The sequence below is a fragment of the Scomber japonicus genome, chromosome 16 (genome assembly GCF_027409825.1).
Source record: "Scomber japonicus isolate fScoJap1 chromosome 16, fScoJap1.pri, whole genome shotgun sequence".
NCBI lineage: Eukaryota > Metazoa > Chordata > Actinopteri > Scombriformes > Scombridae > Scomber > Scomber japonicus.
The window spans coordinates 12,357,476-12,383,298 of NC_070593.1; the positions used below are offsets into that span (position 1 = coordinate 12,357,476).

Genomic DNA, 25,823 nt, shown 5'->3' on the forward strand with positions numbered 1-25,823 from the left:
AAGAGACTGCTGACAGCACTGTTGTCTTTCATCAGCATTAAAGCGGCCAGCTGACTTCGGAGATGGTTAATTGGAAACACACTTGTTTACAGTTGCTGTGGATGGGGATGGGGATGGGGATGGGATGCTGCAGCAGACGGAGGAAGAGGGAAACTGCCACACTGTTGACCCCTACTAAAGACTAAAGAGTTATATCCACAACAGCTGGTTTGCTCTTTTGTGTCAAGACAAATTTTTTTTTAACTAAAGATTTTTATGCATTTTATGAACTTTTGAATAGTGTTTTAGTGAACCAGACAAAAATAACGAATCAGTGAAAATAGTCAATATATCAGCAGCACCAGTAAAAAGTTTGAGTCAGTAAATACTTTTCATTACATTTTATCCTCTGCATAATTCACATGACAATATTCCTTTCATAACTGCAACAATAAGTCGATCAATTCAACAACAATAAATTAATCAGCAACTATTTTTGTAATGATTTTTCTTAGCTTCTCAAATGTGATGATTTTATGCTTTTCATATATAATAGTAAATTGAGAATTTGGGGGTTTGGGGCTAGTTTTTGGACAAAATGAGACATTTAAAGTGAAATGAACCTTTTTGTGGCAGAAAAGAAAGTGACACAGACATGATGAATACTGTTGGACCCTTCTTAATATCCCAGAAAATGAGATGAAAACTACAACAGCTTCTAGACAATTACACTGGTCAGCGGTGTAATCTGAGGTTCATCTTTGACTTGTAATGGGCACTTTCAAAATTTTCTGACATCTTATAGACAAAATGATGGAGACAATGATCCACAAATGAATTGGTAATGAACATTAGTTGCAGCCCTAATACCTTTAATACTCTACTACTCAGCAAACAGTGTAGAAAACCAGGGACGCATTAGTAAATTACCACATCTTGTTTCTTTTCCTGGGAAACTAGTTTTACCCCTTCCGTGGAATCAGAGGCGTGATGCTGGATTTTAATGGTTACAAGGAAAGCTACATAGCTACACAGTATATGACTGAAGTCCGTCAGGCCTGTTTTACATTTACTAGCAGAAAAACACAAATGTCTACATTGGAAAAAAGACCACTTGTGCAACAGAGTATGAGCTTAGTTATTTAAAGTTAAATACAGAATATAATGGAAGAACTAACTTTAGCATCAGTGTTTGAAAGCAACTCATTTTAAAGTCAAATAGATAATAAAAAATAACCTTTTCAGAGGGCGCTCTGGCTGGCATTACTCATCATTTACCACTAGAATTAAGCAGAAAAGCCCATGATGTTTTATAATGGCTTGGCATCATTTGTAGAGTTGACTCTGGAGTAGCTAATTACATTAAACCAGACTCTTAAAAGTAGCAGTGGTAGTGGAAAATGAACAGTACCACACTATCACTATCACTATGTTCTTTTTAAAACTCTAAACATGAGTTTGGTGTGTCTGGTATGTTGCTTTTGTCTTAAGCAATCTCGCTGTCAACACACTGCAGACTTTGTGATGTTGACAAAAAGTGCACAACGCTACAGTGTACTAAATAGATACCTACTAAGTATAGAAGTTGCCTACTGTGTACAGCATTTTCACTTCATCCAGTTTTTTTTATTTGCAGCACACTGCTTAACCAACAGAAGAGCAGAACCACTGCAGAGAGAGAAGGAGATCATTGTGATTCATTACTGCCAATAAAACCCCATAAAATACCCAGAAGAAGAAACAAGCCCCACGGTAACATTACAGTTTAAAGCCCAAGACCAAAGCCTACACCAAAGAGAGAAATCCAAGCAGGAGGATGACTGCAGCCCTTCTGGTAATCCTAAATATATCAAATTATCTTCCTTGACATTTATATTTACATCTCCCATCTTCTGGTATTTACAGTGTCCTCCATTATCACAGGTATATATCAAGCAAAAATTTACCTTAAAACACAAGATGAGTCCACAATTTCCAAACAAGGAGAAATGCATAAGCTTTCCCAAAACGAAGTGAAGACCGTTAACTATAAATACTGTCAACATGATTTCCTGGAGTTGATGTTGGGTATTCAGTAGAGCTGCGACAATCGATAGATTTGTCAATCCACAACTCCTGGCCAACAACTATTTGGATAATTGAGTTAAAATGTTATATTTAAGATAGAAAAACAGGTTCCTGCTTCTAATATGTTTAAGGATTTGCTGTTTTTCTGTGTTGTCTGGGAAACAAAAGCAATTTAAAGACATCACTTCGGGCCTTAGAATATTTAATAGATTACAGAATCAAAAAACAATTGACAGTTGAAGCTCTATATTACACAGCAGATTGATTTCACTTTCTAGAGTGATGGAAATACAGTGGTGTTAGTCTAATACAAAACCTATACTCACATATTTACAACTTACAACAAGTCCAAAGGTCACACAGTGGAGCACAGACATATCAACTCATCTCACTTGGATAACATATTATAGGTAGCTTCTGTTTTCTGATGTATTTTCTCTTTAACTGCAGTGATTGAAATAGTACTGCAACCACTCCTGGAGGGATCAGAGTAAATGAGGGGAGATCTCACGTTGTCGTGCTGCCTGTGGGGGATTATGAAAATCTTCCTGCTCTTGAAGTAAAAAGGCCAGGGACTACCGTAGCTTTAATAGAACTGTGACCATTCTGCTGCACAGAATCTAGGCCATCTCATATTGTTGATATACATATGTTCCCTTTGTGATGTTGTTTTTTTGGCCGAGAGCTCGCTTAGTAAACATTTGCATATGAATCATGTCTGTATGCAATTTGTGTTATAGCAGAAGTTGTTGAATGAGTCTTATAGAAATCAGGCTTCTTTGGACATCAAACCGTTTCTTTTTAAAGGGGAAAAACCGATTCAGATTTGTCAAGTTTAGCTCAAGTACATTTGACAGCAACAGGCAGATCACATCTTCACACAATAATAGAATAAGAATTTCATGAAGATTGATCACTGGTACATGGCTTTCAGATTCAAGGGTTACTCAATTACACGCATGAACCAACACTATGGATCATATCAAAACGTCAAGACAAAGCCGTGCAATACAATTTGTGTTCTCCTAGTGTTTCATCATGATAGAGACACACGCAGGCACATGCCGGGCCAGCTCGGTGCCTGACCTGCGGCACAAACCCACCCCCCACCCCCATCAAAATAAAGCAGATGATGGCATCGTAGCCGCGGGGCTTGTCCCTTCCGTGGCACAGCCTGGGTATCGCATGACCACCTCAGCCTGCAAAAACACTCATCACGCTATTTTCAGACCCAAATGAGCAGCTTGCCTCCGTGAGGGCCACACTAGCGTGATGAAGCAGGTCCAATGGGGACAGGGTCGTATATAGCTATGTGCGTATTGTGTTGTAGCGCAAGGCAGAGATGAGGAGGAGTGAGTGGGAGGATTTGATTTAAACAGAAAGACATAGACCGGCAGCTTTGTTATTTGAAAACTCCTCATCTTGATTAACCCAAAGATGCCGTCTGAAATCTAGACTCTGATGTCTGGCCAAATATGTTTAATATTATTTGTGAACACCGCCGTAAGGTTTCCTCACATCAGGAAGTAAAGAATGAAGAGAGATGAAGACAGCACAAAGTAACAGGTCAGGGTAACCGCTACAACATCACTCACAACTGCTGGGCTAAACTGGAAATTAATTTACTGAAATGAAGGCCTTTATTTGGATGCTCTACGGGCACAAGTGTTAATCATCTATAATAACACACACATACATGCACACACACACACAGAGTGCTGGGAGTCCTAATGAGATAATCATCCATTTATAGTAAGGCTGGGAGATCAATATATTAAATTAAAAGGACATGTCAGGGTCACACAGCGTAACTGATGGATTGAGCGGGAGACAGTCTGACAGGCCTGAGAAACAGACAGATGTGCTGTTTGATTTTATGCAACATATAACAGAAAGAAGAATTACCAGGATGTGTCTCATTACCTCTTACATCATCATGTATCTAGTATTTTAATTAATATAATGTATATAGATTGTATCTAATGTGTGTAGTATTTATTATTTTTAAAAGATCTTTATCTGTTTTCTACCTCTTGACTATTTCTTGTACTTGTGTAACATGAATTTCACATCTGGGGACTGATAATTATCTTGTAGTGCTATAAAGGAAACAAGAGGCACAGCTGATGATTATTTTCATCTTCAATTAATCTGCTGATTACAGTATTTTCCGCTAAAATGATATTGATAATTGGGTCTATAAAATGTCAGAAAGATAGCAACAAATGGTCAAGAAAAGCAGAAAATTCTCACAAATATTAAATGAATTATGAATACAGTAGCTTTTTAACTTTTCAATCAACAATTAGGAGATGAATCATTTCAGCTCTACTGGACAACTTTACATGTTACTTTTCTATATTAGTGTTTCCAAAATGAAGCTCTGTAAAAAGAAAAAAAGCAGATTTGAGTCTTTAAAATGTTATATCTAGACATGTGATCACTACTCAACCTCAATAAACTAACAAGTCTCTCTGTAACACAATAGTTCTGCAATTCAGCAAAGCCTTCAACAAGACAGCTCTGTTTAATCTGAAGTGTGGGGTCCCCTTTACACCCTTCACACTCAGTTCATTGACACATAACAGGGTCAAATGTCCCATGCCCCTCAAACTGAAGTCACACTTGCATTGACCTTATTCAACTCCAAAATACAACTTGTATTTAACAATCAAAAGAGGATCATTTTCAGTTGTGTGTCATTTAAATGGAGTGAAATACCACGTGTGTGTTTACTGACAATCTCTTCCTTATGGGTGCCATTCACTGAATAGTTACAATATTTGCTTGTGTCAGACAACTGAGTTCATTCAGTGTATCAACAACAAGACAATAGCCACATTTCACTCTGCTACAAGATTATGTGCACAATGAAATGCAGTGTTGTGCTTTCAAAGCATTCTCCACATACTGAATGAAAAGAGCTAGTTATAAAACCCACAGCTTAGCTTCATACAGTATGTACGTGTGGGTTTAAGCCTAACTGTGTTTTGCCGTCACAATGTTCACAGTTGAGTCATGTTGTTAAATCACTGTGGCCATTGTAAATGAGTAAGTCCATACAATCAGCGAGATTTGTGCCTAGTAGATGAACATTTTCTGAAAGTGGAGAAAAGGGCAACTAACAAAAACGGGAACTTTTTTTCCCTTTTTTTTTCCAGTAACAGGGGCAGATTCTTGCTGTCAGTCTGAACTAGTTTTGGGGGTTCAAATGGTTCTTTCCAAGTCTTCTGCCAGTGGAGGGCAATGGTCAATGTGAGAATCCACTGGAAATTATGATGCAGTGGGTCTACAGCATAACAGCAATGTAGGTTGGAGGATTTCTGGTAGATCTGAATAAGACTTGCTAGAAAGTGCAAACCAAAACATGGGCTACAGTATGCTGTATATGTGACATCTAAAGCTGCAATGATTGGTCAATTTATCAATCAACTGCCAACTATTAAACTCTTTTGATAATTGATTCATTGTAATTGAGTAATTCTTTAAGATTATTCTTAAAAAAGAAGAAAGAAGATTATAATTCTCTGGTTTAAGCTTCTCAAATGTGATTTTTTAAATTCTGGTTTTTATGATAGTAAACATGACAAAAGAAGACATTTCAGGATGATATTTTATATTATATTATATCTTTAAGGATTTTCTGACATTTCACCAGATTACCTGATGATGAAACTATTAGTTTGTTGCAGCCTTAAAGTAACATCTGATAACTGACACAATGACAGGCCCAAACCAGACTTCTGAATGAAAACATATAAACAAAGTCACCCCCTTACGGAGTTGAATATTTCACTCTAGTGATGACATATCTCATAGGAACCATAGGAAATCCTGGATTCACAAGTAGCAGCTTATGTGCCAGTATCTGATTAAGTACGATTAACTGTATGGACAGAACAAGCCTGAGGGGAAATGTACATGGTCCTTGAGCAATAATATGCAACCCCTTTTACTCAAATTTGATACATATCACACACATCAGTAGTGCAGTCATTCATGGACCAACTACAGGCTGAATATTAAGCTTCAGAGTGCTGGGTGCATATTTACAAACCAACACACCATAGTTCTAGGTAACTAATTGCACATGGATAAAACTGAGGCTTTAGTTCCCAGCTACACACACACACACACACACACACACACACACACACACTATATCATTCCTAATGTTTGCCTATAAGATGGATGGCTGCACCTCCAGACACATCAGATAACCCGATTAGGACAGCTTTAATTGGATATTTAACAGCGTGGCAATGCAATTAGCTTAAAGCATAGGACAATTATTTTGGGGCAAATCAATACGATGCTGTCTGCAGGCCTTTAGTGGTGTTTCTGTGTGTGTGTGTGTGTGTGTGTGTGTGTGTGTGTGTGTGTGTATGGCCTCTGTGGTCAGCTCTCTTCTGCAGCGCATCCATCCCTTCTGCTGCTGCTGCTGCTGCAACACAAGAGCCCCCTCTCCAGAATCACAGCACTGCAAGCACTGCACATCATCCACAATTACGACTCCAGAACCACTCACACACACACACACACACACACACACACACACACACACACACACACACACACACACACAACCCCCCCCCCCCCCCCCTTCTGAGTGCAAAGTTATCCATCATATAGCTGCACCGACATCTGCATGATAACTGGAGTAAATAGTGACTTGAACGCAGCGACTCACAATGTGTTATTTATCTCCTCTCTCTCTCTGTCTCTCTGTGTCTCTCTCTCTCTCTCTCTCTCTGTCTACACAGCGCAAAATAGGGGACAAGGCGGGTGCACCAATTGAAATTCAACACAAGAAAAGAAAACGTGCCTACCGCAGAAAAATCAGACTAATCCATCGGAGTTTGCAGAGGGGCTTTCGTGAGGGGAAATTCGCCGATGTTCTTCTTTCCTCTCTGTTAGTGTTTTTCTCGCATTGAGGGAGAATAGCGGTGGGATGCCCGTCACTCCCTGCCGACTCAGGAGCTCCTGTCGCCGCCGTGCGTACAGATGATGACGAAGGCGACGATGGTGTCAAGCTCACAACAATACCAGCCATGTCTTCCGGCTAATCCCTTCACAATAAAGTTTCTCAACGCGTTCAGTGAAATTGAGCAGCTCATCTCCAAGTTTAAAACATTCAGTTATATGTTTAGAGCAATTCAACTAAAACTTCATATTTATAAAATAATGTAGCAAAATAATGTAGCAGGAGAACTCTAGGTTCTCCTACATGCTTGAAAGGAGATTGTGAGAGAAGACGTATTCAGCTGCAATCTGCAACCTCACTGCTGGATTTCACCAAATCGTGCATACTAGTCTTTTAACCATGTTCAGATGTTAGTAGCTTTTTCAGTAGTTAGCATTACTACTTTCAAACATGTAGTTGAGGCATACATGTGTTAAAAGAACAGGATAGGAAACCGCTGCTCAGCCTTGCAGCTAGCTCTTTCCAACTCCCCCTATGGCCCAGAAAGTAGGTCCTATAGACCACCACTGTAAAAGAGACGCCTCTAAAACTGTTGACCTCAAACTGCAAACAAGGTAAATAAGTTATTTTATGAATTTTGGATCCATGAGGATTTCATATTTATAAACATTTCCTCAAGCTGAGAAAAACAGTTTAAAAACCTGTGATGTCATCACAATGTAAAGTCTTTGGGCTGAGAAGGAACTTGTGGGCGGGGATAGCGGGGGAAACGCCACTATGCATATTCAGTGGACCGCATAACATGGAAGCAAACCTGGAGGCTAGGACCTGTTTTGTCATATGCACAAACTGAAGAATTCTTACGGGATTGAATGGCCGCCATTTTCAGGCCAGAGCTCTTTTAATACAAGTTTAGGTAGTTAATTACAAACTACATATTTGTCATACAATATGGCACATTGCCACTGCTGTCATTTAATAACAATCACCTGCTTTTTGATTGAAATCACCCGTGGTTTGGGACCAAGATGTCTGCGATGAATATGATGATCTTCCCAAGAAATTCATAATTTTCCTGATTCCACCTCAACGATTGCTCCCAATCCTCACTTTAAAACACATCATCAGGCTGCCTGCACTTTAGTCCCTACATCAAAGACACCTACACTTTAGTTAGTGTATGGTCAGCTATTGAGCAACAATATGAAATTCCAGCCATAGATTGTGATCATTTCTTGTGATGTAGTTTAGATGAAGTTAAACTACTTTTTGAAAGTAGTTTTAGTTTGATGAGCTAATGTCATTTTGACAGTTTCAATGTTTGTTTGTTTGTTTTTTAGTTTGGTACACCACAGTTTTAAAGTAGTTTCTCCAACACTGATGTTAAACAGGAACCTCATTTTACAAGAAATGATTCTGGGACTTTTATTTTGAACGTCAAATGCTGCTGCATGTTCCGGGTTATCGGTTGTTGCGTTGCTGCAGCTGTGATTGCGGATCTACACCGACCAAGAGCTTTGATTGACAACGTTTTTCGCCAATGGCAGATTACAATGTAGAATGGGACACCTCCTCCTCTTTGGAGTGATTGAAAAACAAGGCAAGGTTGGTTTTTGGAGTTCTAGTTGCTTTTCATCTTTAGTTTATAAATGTGAGTGAGTAAAAAAACGTTAAGTATATTTAAAATTTAAATCAGATCCAGAGGAAATACTTATACACATTTGGTTCTAATATGTATTTTATCCCACTGTATTCAACAATTTCCCTTGGATGACTGAATGCATATGTTTGTGTTCTCGGCTAAAATTAACAGCAGGTGATAACCAGTCCTGCCTGAAAGGCTACTAATAAGTGAATCCACCTGCTGAGGTCCTATAAACTGCGTACACTGGGCCCTTCATGGCAGTGTTAAGTCTAAATTATGCACCCTCAGAATAATTATCTACAGACTTTGTTTCTACTCAGTGAGGGAAAACTATAATCCAGAGTAGAAAACATTACTTTTTAATACTTTACAAGGATTTCCTGAATAGGATATCCCATTCAGGAATGTATTTGTCAATCACAATGCTGACCATTTAACATTTCTCTGATTTTGCTGCTGTTAATCTTAATCATCCTACAAGAAATCAAAAAGGTTTACTTGGTTGACTGAATAAGCTGCTTAGAACCGTAACACTTTTTCACATACAGTGTTATGAAGAACATTTTACTTCACATTAATTTGGAAAATGCTTCAGTACAATTATACATATATGTTTAATTGTACTAAAGCAATACATGTTGTTTCCCATACACATATTGAACACTGGTAGCAATTTGGAGTTTAAGTGCACTAACATATGGCCAAGAGGAGTTGGGAATCAAACCACCAACCCTACCTCACCTATAATGGTCAAACCTCTCTGCCACTTGAGCTACAACCATGCCATCATTTATAGACTATGACTTGCAGCAAGCACTTACATTCATTATCAATTAATCAATTAATTGTTTGTCTGTAAAAATGTTATGAAAAGTGCCTCAGAGAGAAAGGTAATTTTCTCCGATATCTTGTCTTCTCTGACAAAAAGTCCAAAGTGTGAAGATGTTAAATTAACAATGATATAACAGAAAAAATCAGATTTTCACATTTGTGTCATTATTTCAACAATTAATGGATCATCAGAATTCTATTAATTGACTAATTGTTTTGGCACTATATCCGAATTTCCAGCTTTTGTTTGGTCTGTAGCAAACCTTTTTCTAATCTCAAATATATGGGCCAGTTTTTATTGACTTCATGTTCACTTTAGAGCTTGTTGTCTAGCACACACTGATGTAATCCCAATTACAATTTACAGCCAGCAAGGATCTTCAAACAGATTTAACTGGACTCTAGTCTGCAGTTTTGCGGATTAGCAAAATCAAAATCCAGTTTCAGGCTTAATTCCTTTGGTAAACTTCTCATTGTAAATAATGTAAATGTTAGATTATTTATGGTGAGAAGTTTACCAAAGAAAGAAATTATATGTTTTTGATTTTAAAACTTGCAATTTTGCACTGACTTGTTGGCTTTTTCTATAAGTTAAGATGGTAGTTTGCAACAACTATAGAAATCTCTCTTGCTCACACTGACTCTGGATGATGACGCAGTGGTTTCAACACATTAAATCTTTCTGTCTAAATGTCTTGTTGCATGGTGCTTACTCAAAACACTCCAAGCCCTTCTGGCTTTGTCCCCTATTTACATATTCATGGCAGATCACCATAAAAAACTGCAGCTTTGCATGTAATCAGAGTATCACAACAATGAGCGTGGCCTCATTAGTCTGAAGGAGGGGGGGTGGGTGAAAGTATCGTCACCCTAATCCCTCAACTGTTGTCTGTGCATCTCAGTTTTGAACTCACTCTCACCCTACTTCTACATAACCAGGAGTCACGATTGCTACAGCTCTCAACGTGCAGCCTCTACTTACCTTGGAGCCATTTTGGACTTGTTACCATGGAGATGTGGGTCATGCAGTGATGGCAGAGAGAGGAGACTTGTGGCTGGTGGTGGAGTCAGAGCACTGCAGGCTGCTTGAGCAGGCAGCAGCAGCAGCACGGGCCATAAACTCTCATTATATCTGGGTCACTGGGATGCTCCAGCTGCAACCAGCAGACAAGACACTATTATGCAAGAAGAGGGATGAGGGAAGTTGTGGGCACAGGGGCTTATAGTAACAGGGGACGTCTGTTTTCTGAGAAGGGCATATGTCAGGAGAGTGCGTGATGAGACCAGCTGAGCACTGCTTTGTCAGCTCAGCTGTCCAAAACATGTTATTTTGGTACATACATACATTAATTTAAAAGTTGTGATAAACAACTTCTTATGCTGTGTTCAGTGTAGCTCTGTATATACATTTTATTAAAACAACTTTAAAAAATACAGTTATTTTGTCAAATCACCATCACTTCACATGATTTTTTGAAAGTCATGCCTCTTTTGTCATTATGGAATTCAACAGTAACATTTCATTTCAGTGTGTGTCCTGCTTACACAATCTTGTAAAATGGATCAGTTTTGTAGAATCACCATCATTTGACTGTATTTTAAAAAATGAAACACATTCCTCATGATGAAATTTGAATGTAAAATTAATGACTTGTGTTTTTATCCCCCCAAAAAACCTTGTTAAAATGCATTAATGTAGTAGAATAACAAATGTTGACCTTATTTTTGAGACAAATTTGGGGAATTATGTATTGGCAATGGCAGACAATCTAAAAATAGCTATTAACTGTACATTTATAGACACTCAACAATATTCCTCCAAAATGTCAATGTGTTTAAAATTAGGCTATGGCACTATTGTATGTAAATGTACTTAATTTACAGTGGAATGTTTAAAAATATGATGTGTTGCAACAATCAGCAAAAATATTCACTTATAATATACTGCATATTGTAGGCCTATTGGTAATTACTGTATACACGCGCGCACACACACACACACACACACACATATATATATATGTATGGTATGGTATATATATATATGGTTATATTCACAATCACAAAAAAGGCACGTTTATCATACATACAAATGAGAGACTTGACAAAAGATTTACTAGTGTAAGAAATAAAAGAATATCAATTGAACATGTACAAATAAACGTTTGCCTATTTGGTTGTTTTTGAAGCATATATCTTCCATTATTGGATACTCTAGCTAATATGTATTGGATATTCACCCTCCTGGACATGACTTAATGACATTTGATAGACGCTGTGAAGCTCTACAAACATCTCAGTCGTGATATTAGTCGGATAAAATCAAATGTCAGCAGTTAAAAGTCGGCATATTAGCAAGTTGTTGGCCATGTTGTTGTTTCTCTCCCATTGTCCATGGCACCCCCACTCCATGATCCCCCCACTCACTGGATGTGGGACTTGTGATTGGTGTAGACGGGGTTGCTTTGTCGTCATAGCCCCAGTGCCCATTCATCAGTGGACTTGGGCGTTGTACTCCGCATCTCATTTGCGGCGGGGCCAATTTCTCCATTTACAAACTCCGCTCGAGGAAAAAATTGCAAAGAATTCGCATTTCTTTTGCGTCTTTGCCACATTTTGGAAGTTCTCACGCGTCCCTTTGCGGTCACTTCGGTTTCAGGCTGATTCCTCGGCTTCGGTTGGAGAAGGAGGTGTTGGCGTTTGACGGGGATTTTTGGAAGGAAGCTTGCGGTCTTTGTTCATTCATTTGATCGGTTGGGTTCCTTTGTTGGACCAAAAGCATGGGAGCACAAATCTCCAAAACCGCTGGAAAAGAGGAAGCTGCGGTGGAAAAGCCGGCAGAAGGCGCGGCTGTTGCAGCAAAGGCAAACGGACAGGTAAATGAAATTAGAATTGTTTAAGACTTAATTGCTCACGCAGAATTTAGTCTGGATTTGTGCAATGTGTTGCGTTAATGGCGTGCTCCATGTTCATGTAGCGCATCCCCACGCTCACCGGCATTCAGGGAAAGTGGCCACATGTATCCATTTCAACCGGCGAGTGCATTGTTACAAATGTTTAACATTTTCAAACACGACTTTGCTTCGAATGCAGCATAGTAATTGAAACCCTTTTTAATTAACAGGCCTAATTGATGGTTTTTTGATTTATTTTGTGAAGCTGCAAATGAAATCCTCATAGGCTGATTGAAATAGATTTTTCATTTTATTTATTAACATTTTTTTTTTACATTGCATGGTGTCTATAAATCTTGAACTCCCTAATCATTGCAGTCATTCTTTTTCAATTGGTGGAAATGCGTACAACGGGATTTGTGGCCGCTCTCACTGAGGCATGGCCATTTTAGAAACGATACCACGCCTTTGTTGCCAGATTCAAGAAAGGAGCCACGTTTTTGTTTCACACACGTCACAGAAACAATGACTTGTTTATAGAAAACACATATGAATTTGAAAAATGTTAAAAACAAAGTGGTTGACCAAAAGGAATAAAAGGAGGAGGAGAGGGGGGGAGGGAATCAAAAATTCCTATGTTGTTTCCAGCGACACCCCAAATTGAACGCCACCTGGTGGATGCCGGTGGTACTGCGGTCTAACCGACTAGCCTACTGCTGAAAGCCACAGATCTGTCGTCACACTCCTAGTAACAGATGTTGCTGCAGTTTAAGGGCTATTTTCCTATTGGTTACTACTAGTCCGTGAATTTGATTAAATGTCAGAGCACACCATATTTTGCAGAGGTGGTCCTGCATACACAGGAGGCCAGTGTTTGTCTTTTAAATGTTAAAAAAAAAAATGTAATAGCATGATGTGCATGTTCAGGAATGACAATTTTGTTCTGTTTCCTTCCAGGAGAATGGCCACGCCAAGACCAATGGGGATGCCTCTCCAACTGCAGAAGAGGCCAACAAAGCTGATGTTCAGGCCAATGGCAGCACTCCTACTGAAGATGCACCAAAAGAAGAGGGCGAGAAAGTAGAAGCTGCTGAAGCCAATGGAGAGAAGGAGCCTGCCGCCACAAATGGAGAGGCTGCCGCCAAACCAGAGGAAGGCACTCCGTCCACCAGTGAGGATGGCAAGCAGAAGAAAAAGCGCTTCTCCTTCAAGAAACCCTCCTTCAAGCTCAGTGGCTTCTCTTTTAAGAAGACCAAGAAGGATTCTGAGGAGGCAGCAGAGGAGGGAGCAGCGGCAGCTGAACAACCAGCAGAGGGAGAAAAGGCGGCATCAGAGGAGGCAGCTGCTGAGGAGGCCAAGCCAGCCGAGGCAGCAGAGGAGGGAGCCAAGGAGGCTGCAGCTGAGGAGCCAAAGGCTGAGGAGGAAGTGAAGGCAGAAGAAAAAGCAGCAGCAGAAGGAGAAGAGGAGAAACCAGCTGAAGCTTCACCCACTGAACCAGAGACGGCAGCCAGTCCAGAGGCCACAGCCGCTGAATAATCCTGCTGAACAAGACACCGGAATGAAGGAGATGATGGAGCCCGTCTGAAGGAATGCGAGGACTTGTCTAAAACCAGGGATTTTTTTTGTTTATTTTTTGTTGGTGTTTGTTTACTATTCTGCAACCATCTCATCCACAATGACTGCAATGTCCTTGGCAGTGATGGACAGGAGGTGTATTGGAGAGTGCTGCTTCCTCACTGCTCATTGGTGCTTGCATTTGTGACGTGGGTGAGTGTGAAAGTGCGAATGTGAGTGTGAATGTTTTTTTTCTACATGAAACCATGATGCTGAATTTGACATATTTAATTGAAGTATTTGGTGCTGGGCAATTGGATGTAGCAGCTAAAGCTGTGTCTGCAAGATTTGACACATTGTGATATTTAAAGGGAAAAGTCCTAAACCAAGTCTTAAATGTTGTCTTTGCAGTGCACAGTTGTTTACAACTCAAGCTCAATGCTCCTGTGGACACAACCATTCCTTAATGAACTAGATTTAGTTAACTGTCAAAACAATAGGTGCTCATCACTTTTCCATTAGATTTCCACCATTTCAAAACTCTGTAGTAATGCACGTTGTATAGACTTTGATATTACTGGTTTTATGACTGAGATGTACCTAAATGACGTTTTTAACAGATTACCCATTGTAAATGAAGTTTTCTTGTTTTTCACCATTTGTAAGATTGAATAAAATTGGGAGATGTTTTAAGCAAACCTTGATCAAGTTGTGATGACTACAACCACACTACACACATTTAAACATTTTTGTATGTAATGAGCCTTTTTCACTTCAGTCAATGTGGAATATAACATTGGCTACATATTGGTATTAAAAATATTCCATTTATTTTCTGTTAGCTCTGAAGAATAAAGAAATAAAGTGTGTGTATTAACACTCTAAGCTTATTTATTCATAGTTTAGCAAATCATCTTGACTGATGTAAATCTCACACCTACTCAAGTTAAATACATCTGGTGTTGGAATAAACACACATGGATTCTTTGCTTTACAGCGCCCTCATGTGGAGACATTGAGGTGAATCTTGACATTAAAGTTGGAATCACTCCTAAATTTAATGTGAAATTATTTAGGTCTTTTTTGATACAAATAAGATAATAAAAAAAAAATCACCCTCCAATTATTAAAATAGTTGTACTGATAAAATTGGAGTAACTTTTTTTTTTTTTTTTTTTTAATTTGGGTAAGCACCTCCTGAGGCACCTGTGAGCATATTCTATAATATACACTACCCAGCCACTTCATTAGGTACATTTGTGCAATCCAATAAAACAGCTCTGCCATAAATTCTACATTTGCAAAGCGTATTCCTTTTCAGGTTTTGTTGACATTGTCAGAACAAAATATTAGGAACATTTTCAATATAATGCACTACAGTACACCACCATCACCCACTGTGACTTCAATAATAAACAAGGTTGAATTATCATCTTTCTTGCGTAAAATAAACCCAACAGAAAATGTATACGCTTCATAAATGTAGAATATATGGTAAAGCTGTTGTATTGGATTTCATTAGATTGCATAGGTGTCCCTAAAAAGTGGCTGGTGAGAGTAGAGGATTATCAGAAGTATATTTCTCTCTCTAAACCAGCCTAAGTTGCATGGAGACAAAGTGAGATGTGCTTGTCGCCCAACAGTATTTTTAGAGAATGACTGACTTTCTCGGGGAAACAACCACAACACAATTATGCAATGAAATTCAGGGTAAATTGTGCCTGATTTAATCACAGAAACCCTGGTTTTCTACCATAAATGATAGTGTGTTAAACAAATATTTTTACAGCGTCACCATCAAATTTTAGTAACCCAGCTAGTGGCTATGCTTACTGTTGACATGTTGGGATTCCTTTTACAAAACCCAAAGCCCCATAAAACACCAGAGACTTTTTAAGAGTTGAAGAGATTGCAGCAAACCTCTCCAGGTTGTTTTTAGCCGCCCACAGCTGTGCCCATGCTAATTTAAAGCCATCTATTTCCTTTGCACCCAGTTTAACCCTATGTACTGGAGCTTTGGACACCACAAGAAGGGTGTGTTTTACACATAATATTTCTATTTCTGCTTTTTGGTCTACATGTCCATCTTGGTCAGGTTGTTGAGGGATTTTGTGCTCATTTCGGTCCTGGTGTGCCCCACATGCTGAAACAACATTCTCCATCCTCCTCAGAGACTCTTCATTTATTTGTTTATTTCTATCTAGGCAGGTAGATACCAAAGTGCAAGACAGTGTAAGATAAATACAAAGATTAATCTAAAATTATGATATAACAGGTGAGCCTTCTTATAAGCAAAAATATATCGAAGTGAGTTATTGCAATAGATAATTTTGGAGTGTGGCTTGCGGAGTCAACCAGAGCCACTGTTCCGTCTGTCTCCCTGTCTGTCCCACCTCATGCACCAACCACAGGCCGTCCCTGGATGGCAGTCCCCCTCAAATGGCAATTCCCAGTGGTTTCCGTCAACTAGCTTCCTCTCTGTTCTGTCCTTTGGGCCCCTCACCTAACCACCATCTCGCTCTCTCTCAGGAAAGCTCAAACAGCCTCTGCCCTGCCAGAGGACCATCCCTGTCCCTCATCCCACACTCTATTTTCAGCATATCCGTATTCAAACTTACATGGTAGAGTAGCTTTTGTAAACTTTGGCTGCCAAGCCAACCAGTGGCCATCATAAAGGGAGTTGTTCATATTTGACAGGGACAAGGTGGAAAGTTAATTTATTTAATCACTATACTTTCCATTTCATGTTACTCTTTTCTTCTATTCCACTACATACAAGAAAGCATTGTACCTTTTACTCCATTACTTTTATTTGACAGTTATACTTTGGTGATTGAGATTTTACACACAAAATATAAGATCAGCTTAGAAAATATAACGATATGTTACAGAAACAGTACACAGTATTGAAATACTTTTAAAATGCTAGTTACATTACTAAAACAATAATATAATCTATGTAATAATATAATACTAAAAGGAGGTGAGGTGCTCTGCATAATTAGTACCTTTGGCTATGATAGTTAAGTAGATTTTTTTGCTAATACTTTTACTTTTCATGGCAGAGCTTTTAGCTGTCATGGAGTGTTTTTCATTGTAGTAGTTATACCTCCGACAAGGACTAATGACTATGTTATTTGTCATAATATCTTCTATATGTCAAATTTCTAGGGGCATTTATTAGTCTAGGGGCATTTATTACCTCATTAAAGGTTGAATATGTAGAATATTTATTAAAAGCTATATATTTTTTTAAATAATACAGCCACGGGGCGTTTTGAGGGGTACAGAATGAAAGTATTGCTTTTCCATAAAAAAAATATTTAGTCTGAATTAATATTTTTAAATTTTTTTGACGGGTTCGACAATGACGTTCTGACACGTTCTGTGTACATTGTACCAGCCAATTAACGGCCGGAATTGCGGGTTGCCAGGGTTGTCTGTTGTTCCGGTGCAGGCTGCAGCTACTGTAGGCTGGCACTGGGTGAAATGGAGTTGTAAACAAACACGGCCGTGTTGGACTCACTAAAACCAGCGTTTTTTGCTCTCAAGTACAACTTTTCATCACAAAACTTCGAAGGTAAGACAGAATATCTGTTAGTCGCTGTAAATAAGCGGTTGTTTACCTTTGTATGCTGCTGGTTCACTGAGTTTTTAGCGCAATAATAGTGGTACTGTTGAACTCGCCAGGGTCTTAGCTTTCATATGAGATGCTATTTGTTTGTGTACCATGAAGTATCAAAACGGTAGCAATGGAAATGTGGAGAGTGGGTTGACTTTCTGACGCTATTCGGATTTTGATATTTGATCATTAACCTCTTAACGCACGCTGTTCCGTTCACGGGACGGGACGGATGTTAGGAGGTAGCCACACGGTCTTCTGAATGTTTTAAACACTAACCTTTAAACATATATACTCATGCCGTACATTGTTGGAAAGCTTAGATTGTTCTGATTCATTCAAGACCACTCACGACTTATATGGTTGCTCACAGCCGTAATAGTATTACCGATTAGCTCGGCTAGCCACTCAGCTAAGTGAGAAAAGCTATAATGCCTACATACCTTCAAAGTCTTCCCTTTATTCACAACGATCATCTTATGACTCAGGACTTTCTGTACAGCTCGCCAAGTATCCATTCTTGTGAAATATGAAATCCGTTTTCATAAAACCGGAATATTTTCCTCAATATGTCCATGTATTTAGTCCAACACCTAATGTAATAACACAAATAACAAACCATATACGGTCCGTTTACGTCATTTCCTGACCTGCGCGTCCATCTCAGACTACACGTGACTAGATGTTTACCACCGTGAGCCTTTTCTGCTTCTGACGACACCACACACAAGCCAATCGGTGTTTAGGATTAGGCAGTACATGCAGAGACATTGCTGCTACTCCCACTGGCGTTACAATGTAATGTACCTCGGTGGTTTCAAGTCAGTTACAGCGAGGGTATGTTCGCTTCCTGTTTTCAAAATAAAAGCACCAACTCTATCGTTATGGTTTTCTTAATAATAAAAGGCAACGGGTGTTTTATTTTGTGAAAATGACCGGAAGTGCGTTACTCGCTACGGCTAACTTGAGTGGCTCCGAATTCGCAGGAACAAAACTTTAAGCAGATGTTATTTGGACAAATTAGCGTCACATTGTGGATCTAAAGGGCTACTTTCTGGCCTAAAAAGGTTAGACATGTGGATAAAGTGGTATATTTACAGAGTTAGAGCTAAAATAAAATCCGGCACCGGACCTGGCAACCCGACTGCTGGAATTACTTTTTGGTTGTTGCGACTACGATCTCGAGACATTAGATGGCGTTGTTCTGCTCATTCTACATATTCTACCTTTAAATATGAATATTATGCTTGATCCATGTGGCTATTAGCTCCTAATATGCTAGCATCCATTTGCAAGCACAATTCTTTATCTTAATTATTTTTCTACATGGTTGATAGCAATTCACTGTTTTGCAGAACTTGTATCAAATACCTTTGGAAATAAATAATTTCCTGGTGTTTCTGCATCTTTTATTCAGTGCTGTGCAGAAAAGCTATATTGTTTTAGATCTTACTTTGTACAGTATTGCAAACATCCTGCTGAAGTGTTCTTTAGCAAGACTCTTAATCCCTAACAGCTCAAATGGGCACTGCTCTGTTGCTGACCGCCTTGCATTAGGACACAGGTGTAAGAACATGTATTTACTCAGGATGAATGAAATTTAATGTAAGAATAATTTGATATTTTTTGATCACCACAAAAAAAGCTTAAAATATCTGACATGAAAAATTGTATGAGCTAATAAACACTTGCCATTTTGCTGTTGTTTAATATAATAATAATTATAATATATATGTGTGCTTTCAAGTAATTTGTCATTAGGATATTAAGTAAATTGTTTGAATTCATTTAAGAATGCAGCTGAGACAAAACATTAGTTAAGACATGTTTTATTTTAGTCATTATGTTTTACATGACATAATGCATATTCAGGGATACAACAATGTTGTTGGTAAACAGTTTGTGTTCGCATGACAATATTCTGGTGACTTGTTTCATTATAATGGTCAATTTGACCATTACCATTTCACAATATTCAAGTCACATACAAGGACAACAGTCACAACATGTTGCACAGAAAGTATTTGTGTACTTTTAATAAGATTATTGGTCACCCAAACAAAAAAACAAAAAAACAAAAACAAGGTTGTACAAAAACAAAAAACAAAAAAAACCAGACAAACACTAAGTTAAGAATCACCAGTTGAAGTCATAAAAGGAACAGAGTGGAAAAGAATAAAGTCAGGACACAACACAGTTATAACACCTCAATTTCACATGCTGTCTCCATTACAAAAGCTCACTGGTAATTTTGTGGATTGCTTTCCCCATCCCTGATCACCTGTTTTCATAAATTAATTTTCCTTCTCTTAAGCACCTATTTCTTGTAGTTTTCAAGTCGAGATGCTTCTATTCCTCAAAGAAGAGAGTGAACTGCCTGTCTGTTTGGTTGAGGAAAAATGTACAGGGAGTTTACTGTAATTTGAGAAATAGATTGCAAATTTAGTTGGTTGGCTTTTGGGAACTACTGTATCAACGTATCACGTTGAAGCAATGAGGAACCCAGAGAAAGAGCAGTGGACATTCTCAGCGGCAAAGACGCCATTGGCCTCATCATCGGGGATCTGGACGTAGACTGTGTCCTGCTCATCGAGCAAGAGGACAGCACTACCAGACATCTGGTCCAGGAAGCCCTTGTTGTACTCATCATAAGTGAACATAACAGGCTGACCATTCTTGTACAGAGCCACCAGGGCATGAGCACCATTAACATGGATGCTGTAGGAGAAATAGTAAACTCCAGGAATCTGGCAGGTGAAAATGCCGCTGTCAGGGTCATAGTGATTCTCAGCATTGTACACAATCTGATCAAACTTAATGGGGGTGCCAGAAGCAGGGTAGGGAGTGGCCAGAGATGCAGTGAAAGCAGACATGGGGGATTTGACCATAACCTCACCCATTCCCATTCCCATTCCCTTCCCCATTCCCTTCTCAAACACAACCTCACCAGGAGGACCAGGAGGACCAGGAGGGCCCTGTGGGCCAGTGGCTCCATCAGCACCATTATCACCAGGCAGACCAGGGGGACCCTGAGGTCCAGGGATACCCTTAGCAGCCAAACCAGCAGGGCCAGGAGAACCAGGGAGACCTGGGTGTCCCTTAGCGCCTGGAGCACCAGCACCACCTTGAGGCCCAGAGGGTCCTCTGGCACCTGGAGCACCATCAGAACCAGCAGCACCTCGCTCACCTGCACGACCGGGAAGACCTTTGGGTCCAGCAGGGCCTGGAATACCTGAGGCACCGGGAGTACCTGGGGCACCTACATCGCCTTTGTCACCTGTAGCTCCAGTGGCTCCCCTGGCTCCAGAGGGACCAGCTGGGCCTGGATAACCCTGCTTACCTGGGAACCCTTGTGCTCCCATATCTCCCTTGTTTCCCTTAGCTCCTGGAGCTCCAGTTGCACCTGTGTCACCCTTAGCGCCTTCAGCACCGGGCTCACCAGGGAAACCTGTTAAACCCTGAGGTCCAGAAGGACCCATGGGACCAGTAGCACCAGTGGCACCAGTATAACCTGTATGACCTTGCTCACCCTTAGGGCCTGTTGCACCTGTGGGACCTGTAGCTCCCCTCTCTCCCTTCTCTCCATTTGCACCTGGCTTTCCATATCCAGGAACTCCGGGGGCACCAGTAGCTCCAGTAGGTCCCTGATGGCCTTTAGGGCCAACTGGGCCAGGCAGACCTGGGGCACCATTCTCACCTGATTTACCTGGAACACCTACACCAGGGGCACCAGTGTGTCCCTTGGGTCCCTGTGGTCCCATGGGACCAGTGGCACCATCCCTACCTGGGCTACCTGACTTTCCTGGCTCACCTGGACTACCTGATCTTCCTGGCTTTCCAACTCCAGCCGCACCTGGGGCTCCAGTGGAACCCATAGGTCCAACAGGTCCTGTTGCACCCTGAGGTCCAGGAGCTCCCACCCCTCTATCACCCTTAGCACCTGGCAGTCCAGGAATACCTGGATGTCCTTTGTGACCGGGCTCTCCTCTAGGTCCCATTGCCCCTGGAAGACCAGAAGGTCCAGGCTTGCCAGTAGCTGAGAGGCCAGCAGGTCCAGGGCTTCCAGGAGATCCAGGAGATCCTCTAGGTCCCTGAGAGCCTGGAGCACCAGTGTCTCCCTTCTCACCAGGTGCTCCATGGGCACCAGGTTTGCCAGGTCCACCTGGGGATCCAGGTTTGCCAGCGATGGAGCGGCCAGGAGCTCCCTGGGGTCCAGGAGGTCCTTCAGGTCCAGGCATACCCTCAGCACTCTCACCTGGGGGTCCAGCAGGGCCAGGAGGTCCCTCGGGGCCGGGCTCACCTGGAGCACCAGGCTCACCTGCCACTGACACCACTGTGAAAATGAAACGGTGATCATCATTAGTATGAACAACCCAACAGGTGAAGATGGAGACAAGAAGGATGAACTCATCAACTGTGTGTTATTGTGTTGCATATTATTATCACTATAAAAATGACACTGTACTGTATTATTATAAAGTGGTAATAAAAGTACTGCATTGTTTTTACATTTAGCTTGTTATTACATTGTGATCAACTCTAAACCTGCAGTCTGTGCAGGATTTTAGTACAATGACCCCTGATAAGCCATGATCTTAGGTACCTGGTACCTCTAGTACTTCTACTTATACCCAATTCAAGTAACAAACAGTACAAGAACATGGTTGTACAGATCAGCTGTCAGGTTTGTGTTAATGTGAGAATATTTCTCAGTACATTGTTGAGGAGAAACGTGAATGTTTACAGCTCGATGTCAGAAAGACATGAGAAAACAGATCTTTCATGTTTCTCTCATTCATTGTTCTTGTATATATTGTTCTGATCTATTCATCATACAGACAAAAGACTACATTACAATCAAATGATCTAATTCTAATGATATTTAATTCCTAATTGGATGGGTTTTTTTTTACTTCCATGCACCAATCCTCTAGTGTTGAGATGGGGTAAAGTTAGGAGTGATTCACTGATGCAATTTAAAAAACTGCTTTCTGAAATCTTAAACTTGCAAATCCTTTGTGGAGATTTCCTTCTGCTTGAATTAAAAATATATTTACTTATATTGAAACCTATTTTTATTTTGATCATTGATGCATTTAATTAATTATAATATACTATATATTTCATTGCTATCTTTTGTATACGCTACAGTTCAAATAACTTCTGGAGACATCTTGTGAGTTGTTTTGAAACAGTAGTCCTAAATGAGAGGGAGTCTTTCTTTTATTTGCTGCCTTAATGTGGTCACATGTGTTTGAGTGTAAAAGACTCACCCCTTAGCTAACTGTAGCCCAGTCTGCATAAAGCCAAACAGATGTTTCTACTTCTGTGTCAAGCAGGCACACCCAAGCAAACCACACTGCTGGGTGACTGCACTCTAATTGACAGTGTCAAACTAAATATATTTCACTAACAGCTACTTTCTGAATTGAAAATAGCAGTGTTTTTTCATACAATATTGAATATTTTATATTTTACATTGCCTTTAAGCCACTTCAGATTATCTCAAAATTGACTTTTTGAAGTGTGGTAAGTCAGTTTTTAAAGACAGACCCCAGAAAAATGGATAGTTTTTGTTTTGTATGCACTTAAGAATAAAAGCAAAATTAATTCAAATAATTGACTGACTGGTCCTTGCATGAGTCTAGAAGCACATGAACAGATAACACTAACACTGCTAAACTGGTGAAAATGAGAAACATGTCTGCCAAATCAGAATGCTTGTAGTAAGAGATATCGTCCTTTTAACAATATGCTTAAATGTCAGATGTAACTGGAGAGAGTTGTTAATCTAAACTAGCCCACAAGTAATATCAATATGAGCAAATCCAAAGAATTACTGAAAACACAATGTGAAATGTGTATCTGTACAAAGTATCTGTTAAATTTAAAAAAAAATCCCAAAAAATGAGAATTGTCCTGACTGAATAAAAGAACATAAAAGTCCTGTCAAAACTACAAAAACTGTGAAAGAAATACTAAAGTTTGGAGCATTTATCAAATGACTTCCACAAAAAGAAAATGGCAAAGCTCTCTACTGAGTGATTATATGATGTTATTCAAATCCAACATCTAAAAGGTCTGTGATTGGAGAAGCATACACACTGTTGTAGCCAATCAGAGCATGCAATGGTTTCAGAGTAAGGTGGAGTTTAGTTTTCTCAGGAGAAGGCTGCTGGTTGTGGCCAGCATCTGTCTAACTGCTTATGCTGCTTGTGTTGGCCAGAGCAAAAATACCAATTTCATTGCTGAAGATTCAAAACTGTCACAAAGACCGCTGTCTTTAGAGAGGGTATATGTGAAGAAAATCTGACTTTAGAGGCAACTTTTGTGAGCACAAAATTGACACAAAACTTGGGAAATGCTGCTATCCTCTATCACCAGAAACTGTTTGTATAGAAAGAGGCTGTGTTTTCTTACCATGGCTCTTCACAGAGTAGGGCTGGTATTGAGGAGCGGCCTTCACCATCTTCTTCACCACATAGCGCTCCCCATGGGCTGCTGTCAAGGTCACCATGACCAGGAGGATGCTTGCTACACGTATGTCCATCTTCTAAGGTCAAATCTGGAACATGAACAAGGAGACAGTCAGCACAAAGTATGGAGTGTCAAGCAAGCTTCAGCTTTCTCCCCAGTTTTAAGTTATTTTACAGAGTTTAACAAACTTTCTCTGTGCATGCAGAAAATCTTTACAGAAACTCGAAAAACATCAAATATGTTAACTTGGAGTAAGAGAATTAAGATTTTAGATTCTCTCAGAGCATCCTGGTTTCTCAAGGACTCTCTGAGCACCATCCCGGATGCTCCAAGCATCTATTTCCCTTCCCAAGACTAACACAGGAGCCACTGAAGGCCTAGATGAAGCCTAGATGTTGACTAAACTCCTTCAGCGTTAGAGCTGTTTAGAGAAGAAGAGATAAACACACATACCGGCATCCAAAGGTGGAAAAAACAAAGTCTTCAGCACCAGTGCGCTGCTGGTGCTGCTGTATATCCTTAGGGTAGGAGCACAACTGAGGATATGCTGCTTTCCAGTACAATGATGTGGGTATTTATACCATATCTACCCCTCGCATCATTAAAAAAAAAAAAAAGCCCCCACCACGCAAGTACCTCCCTCCTCGGAGCTAGGCTGTAATTAGCAGACAGATCTGCCCAAAGCGGGCATGTCACATCAGGGTGCCTCCATGTCTTGAATATCCAGACACATGATTATCACTTTTTTCAGTCTTCTTCTGAACTAGAAAACCATCATGTTCAAACAAAAAGATAAATAAATTAATGCTTTAACAATGAACACAGGCAAGTTCTATGGAAGGAATAAACTAAACCAAATGACACCTTTCGATTATTTGCTTATATTTACACTTTTTCAGCAAAATGTATTTATTTATTTATTTATTCTTGCTTAGGACATGTATATACAAGTAAGCCCCCCCTGTATAAATATGGGAACATCTGAAAATAGTCAATATAGATCTATAAAAAAGACAGCACCAGATTTATAGGGGCACCTGTATTGCTTCACAAAGCCTGCATTGAGGATGTACAGTACCAGTCTCATTTCCAAATTTACATCTTGTTCAGTCGGCTAGCAGCGGAGACTTTTACCTTTCCTGACTGTCTGGACACCTCAACACCTGCCATGATAAGGTAAACATAGAAAAGGGTGAGGAAAGGTTGTCCAGAGTGTCACAGTTAAAAGGTACGGGAGATTTTAGATGCCTTACATTCAGTTTCAAAGCAAAGTTTAAGTATATTTTTGTCCATTTCTGATTTAAAGACATAACTCATGGTATTCTTGTTTAGTTTTTCATATTTATAGTTTTGTACATTTCCTAGGTATTATTTGGTCAGTTTGTCATTGTGGCTAGTAGAAGACAGAGTGGCCTTGATTTCAGTCACTATTTCAGGATAAACAGTTTATAGTTCTTAAGTTGTGTATTTTTGTAAGTGTTCACCCTCTAAACAGCTAATAAAGCTATATAAGGACCCACTGGAAAAGACATTTGGGCTTGTTTCTGTGCTGTGAATGCGAGCCAGTGTGTGACCACCGTCATGTGCAGTACTGATGTTTAGACACCAGAGGGCAGATTTTACTGTCGTACAGCCGTGCCCCTGTGGTCACTTGTTATTTTTGCTCCTCTCAGTGAATATACATCATCAGAGGTTTCAGGCCTATTCCTACAATTACAGCTGGTTACTGTCATGATGTTGTATTTCCTCAATGAGCGCCATCCTCCAGCATTATCCTCCCTCACCCTCCACCTTGCCTTGCTTACTTTGAGATCCTCCGACTGTAATTTC

General features: G+C 39.9%; 2 protein-coding genes across 2 annotated transcripts; one reads left to right on the forward strand and one right to left on the reverse strand.

Annotated features, from left to right (window-relative positions):
- Positions 1-12,072: 12,072 nt before the first annotated feature.
- On the forward strand, positions 12,073-14,126 carry marcksb (myristoylated alanine-rich protein kinase C substrate b). The gene is made up of 2 exons (XM_053335922.1): positions 12,073-12,322; positions 13,298-14,126. The coding sequence occupies exons 1-2, from the start codon at positions 12,227-12,229 to the stop codon at positions 13,874-13,876; spliced, it is 675 nt and encodes a 224-aa protein (XP_053191897.1). The 5' UTR covers positions 12,073-12,226; the 3' UTR covers positions 13,877-14,126.
- A 5,870-nt stretch (positions 14,127-19,996) lies between these two features.
- On the reverse strand, positions 19,997-24,066 carry col10a1a (collagen, type X, alpha 1a). Its single transcript, XM_053335907.1, has 2 exons — positions 23,937-24,066; positions 19,997-21,849 (listed from the first exon to the last, which is right to left on the reverse strand). The coding sequence occupies exons 1-2, from the start codon at positions 24,064-24,066 to the stop codon at positions 19,997-19,999; spliced, it is 1,983 nt and encodes a 660-aa protein (XP_053191882.1).
- Between the last annotated feature and the right edge of the window lie 1,757 nt (positions 24,067-25,823).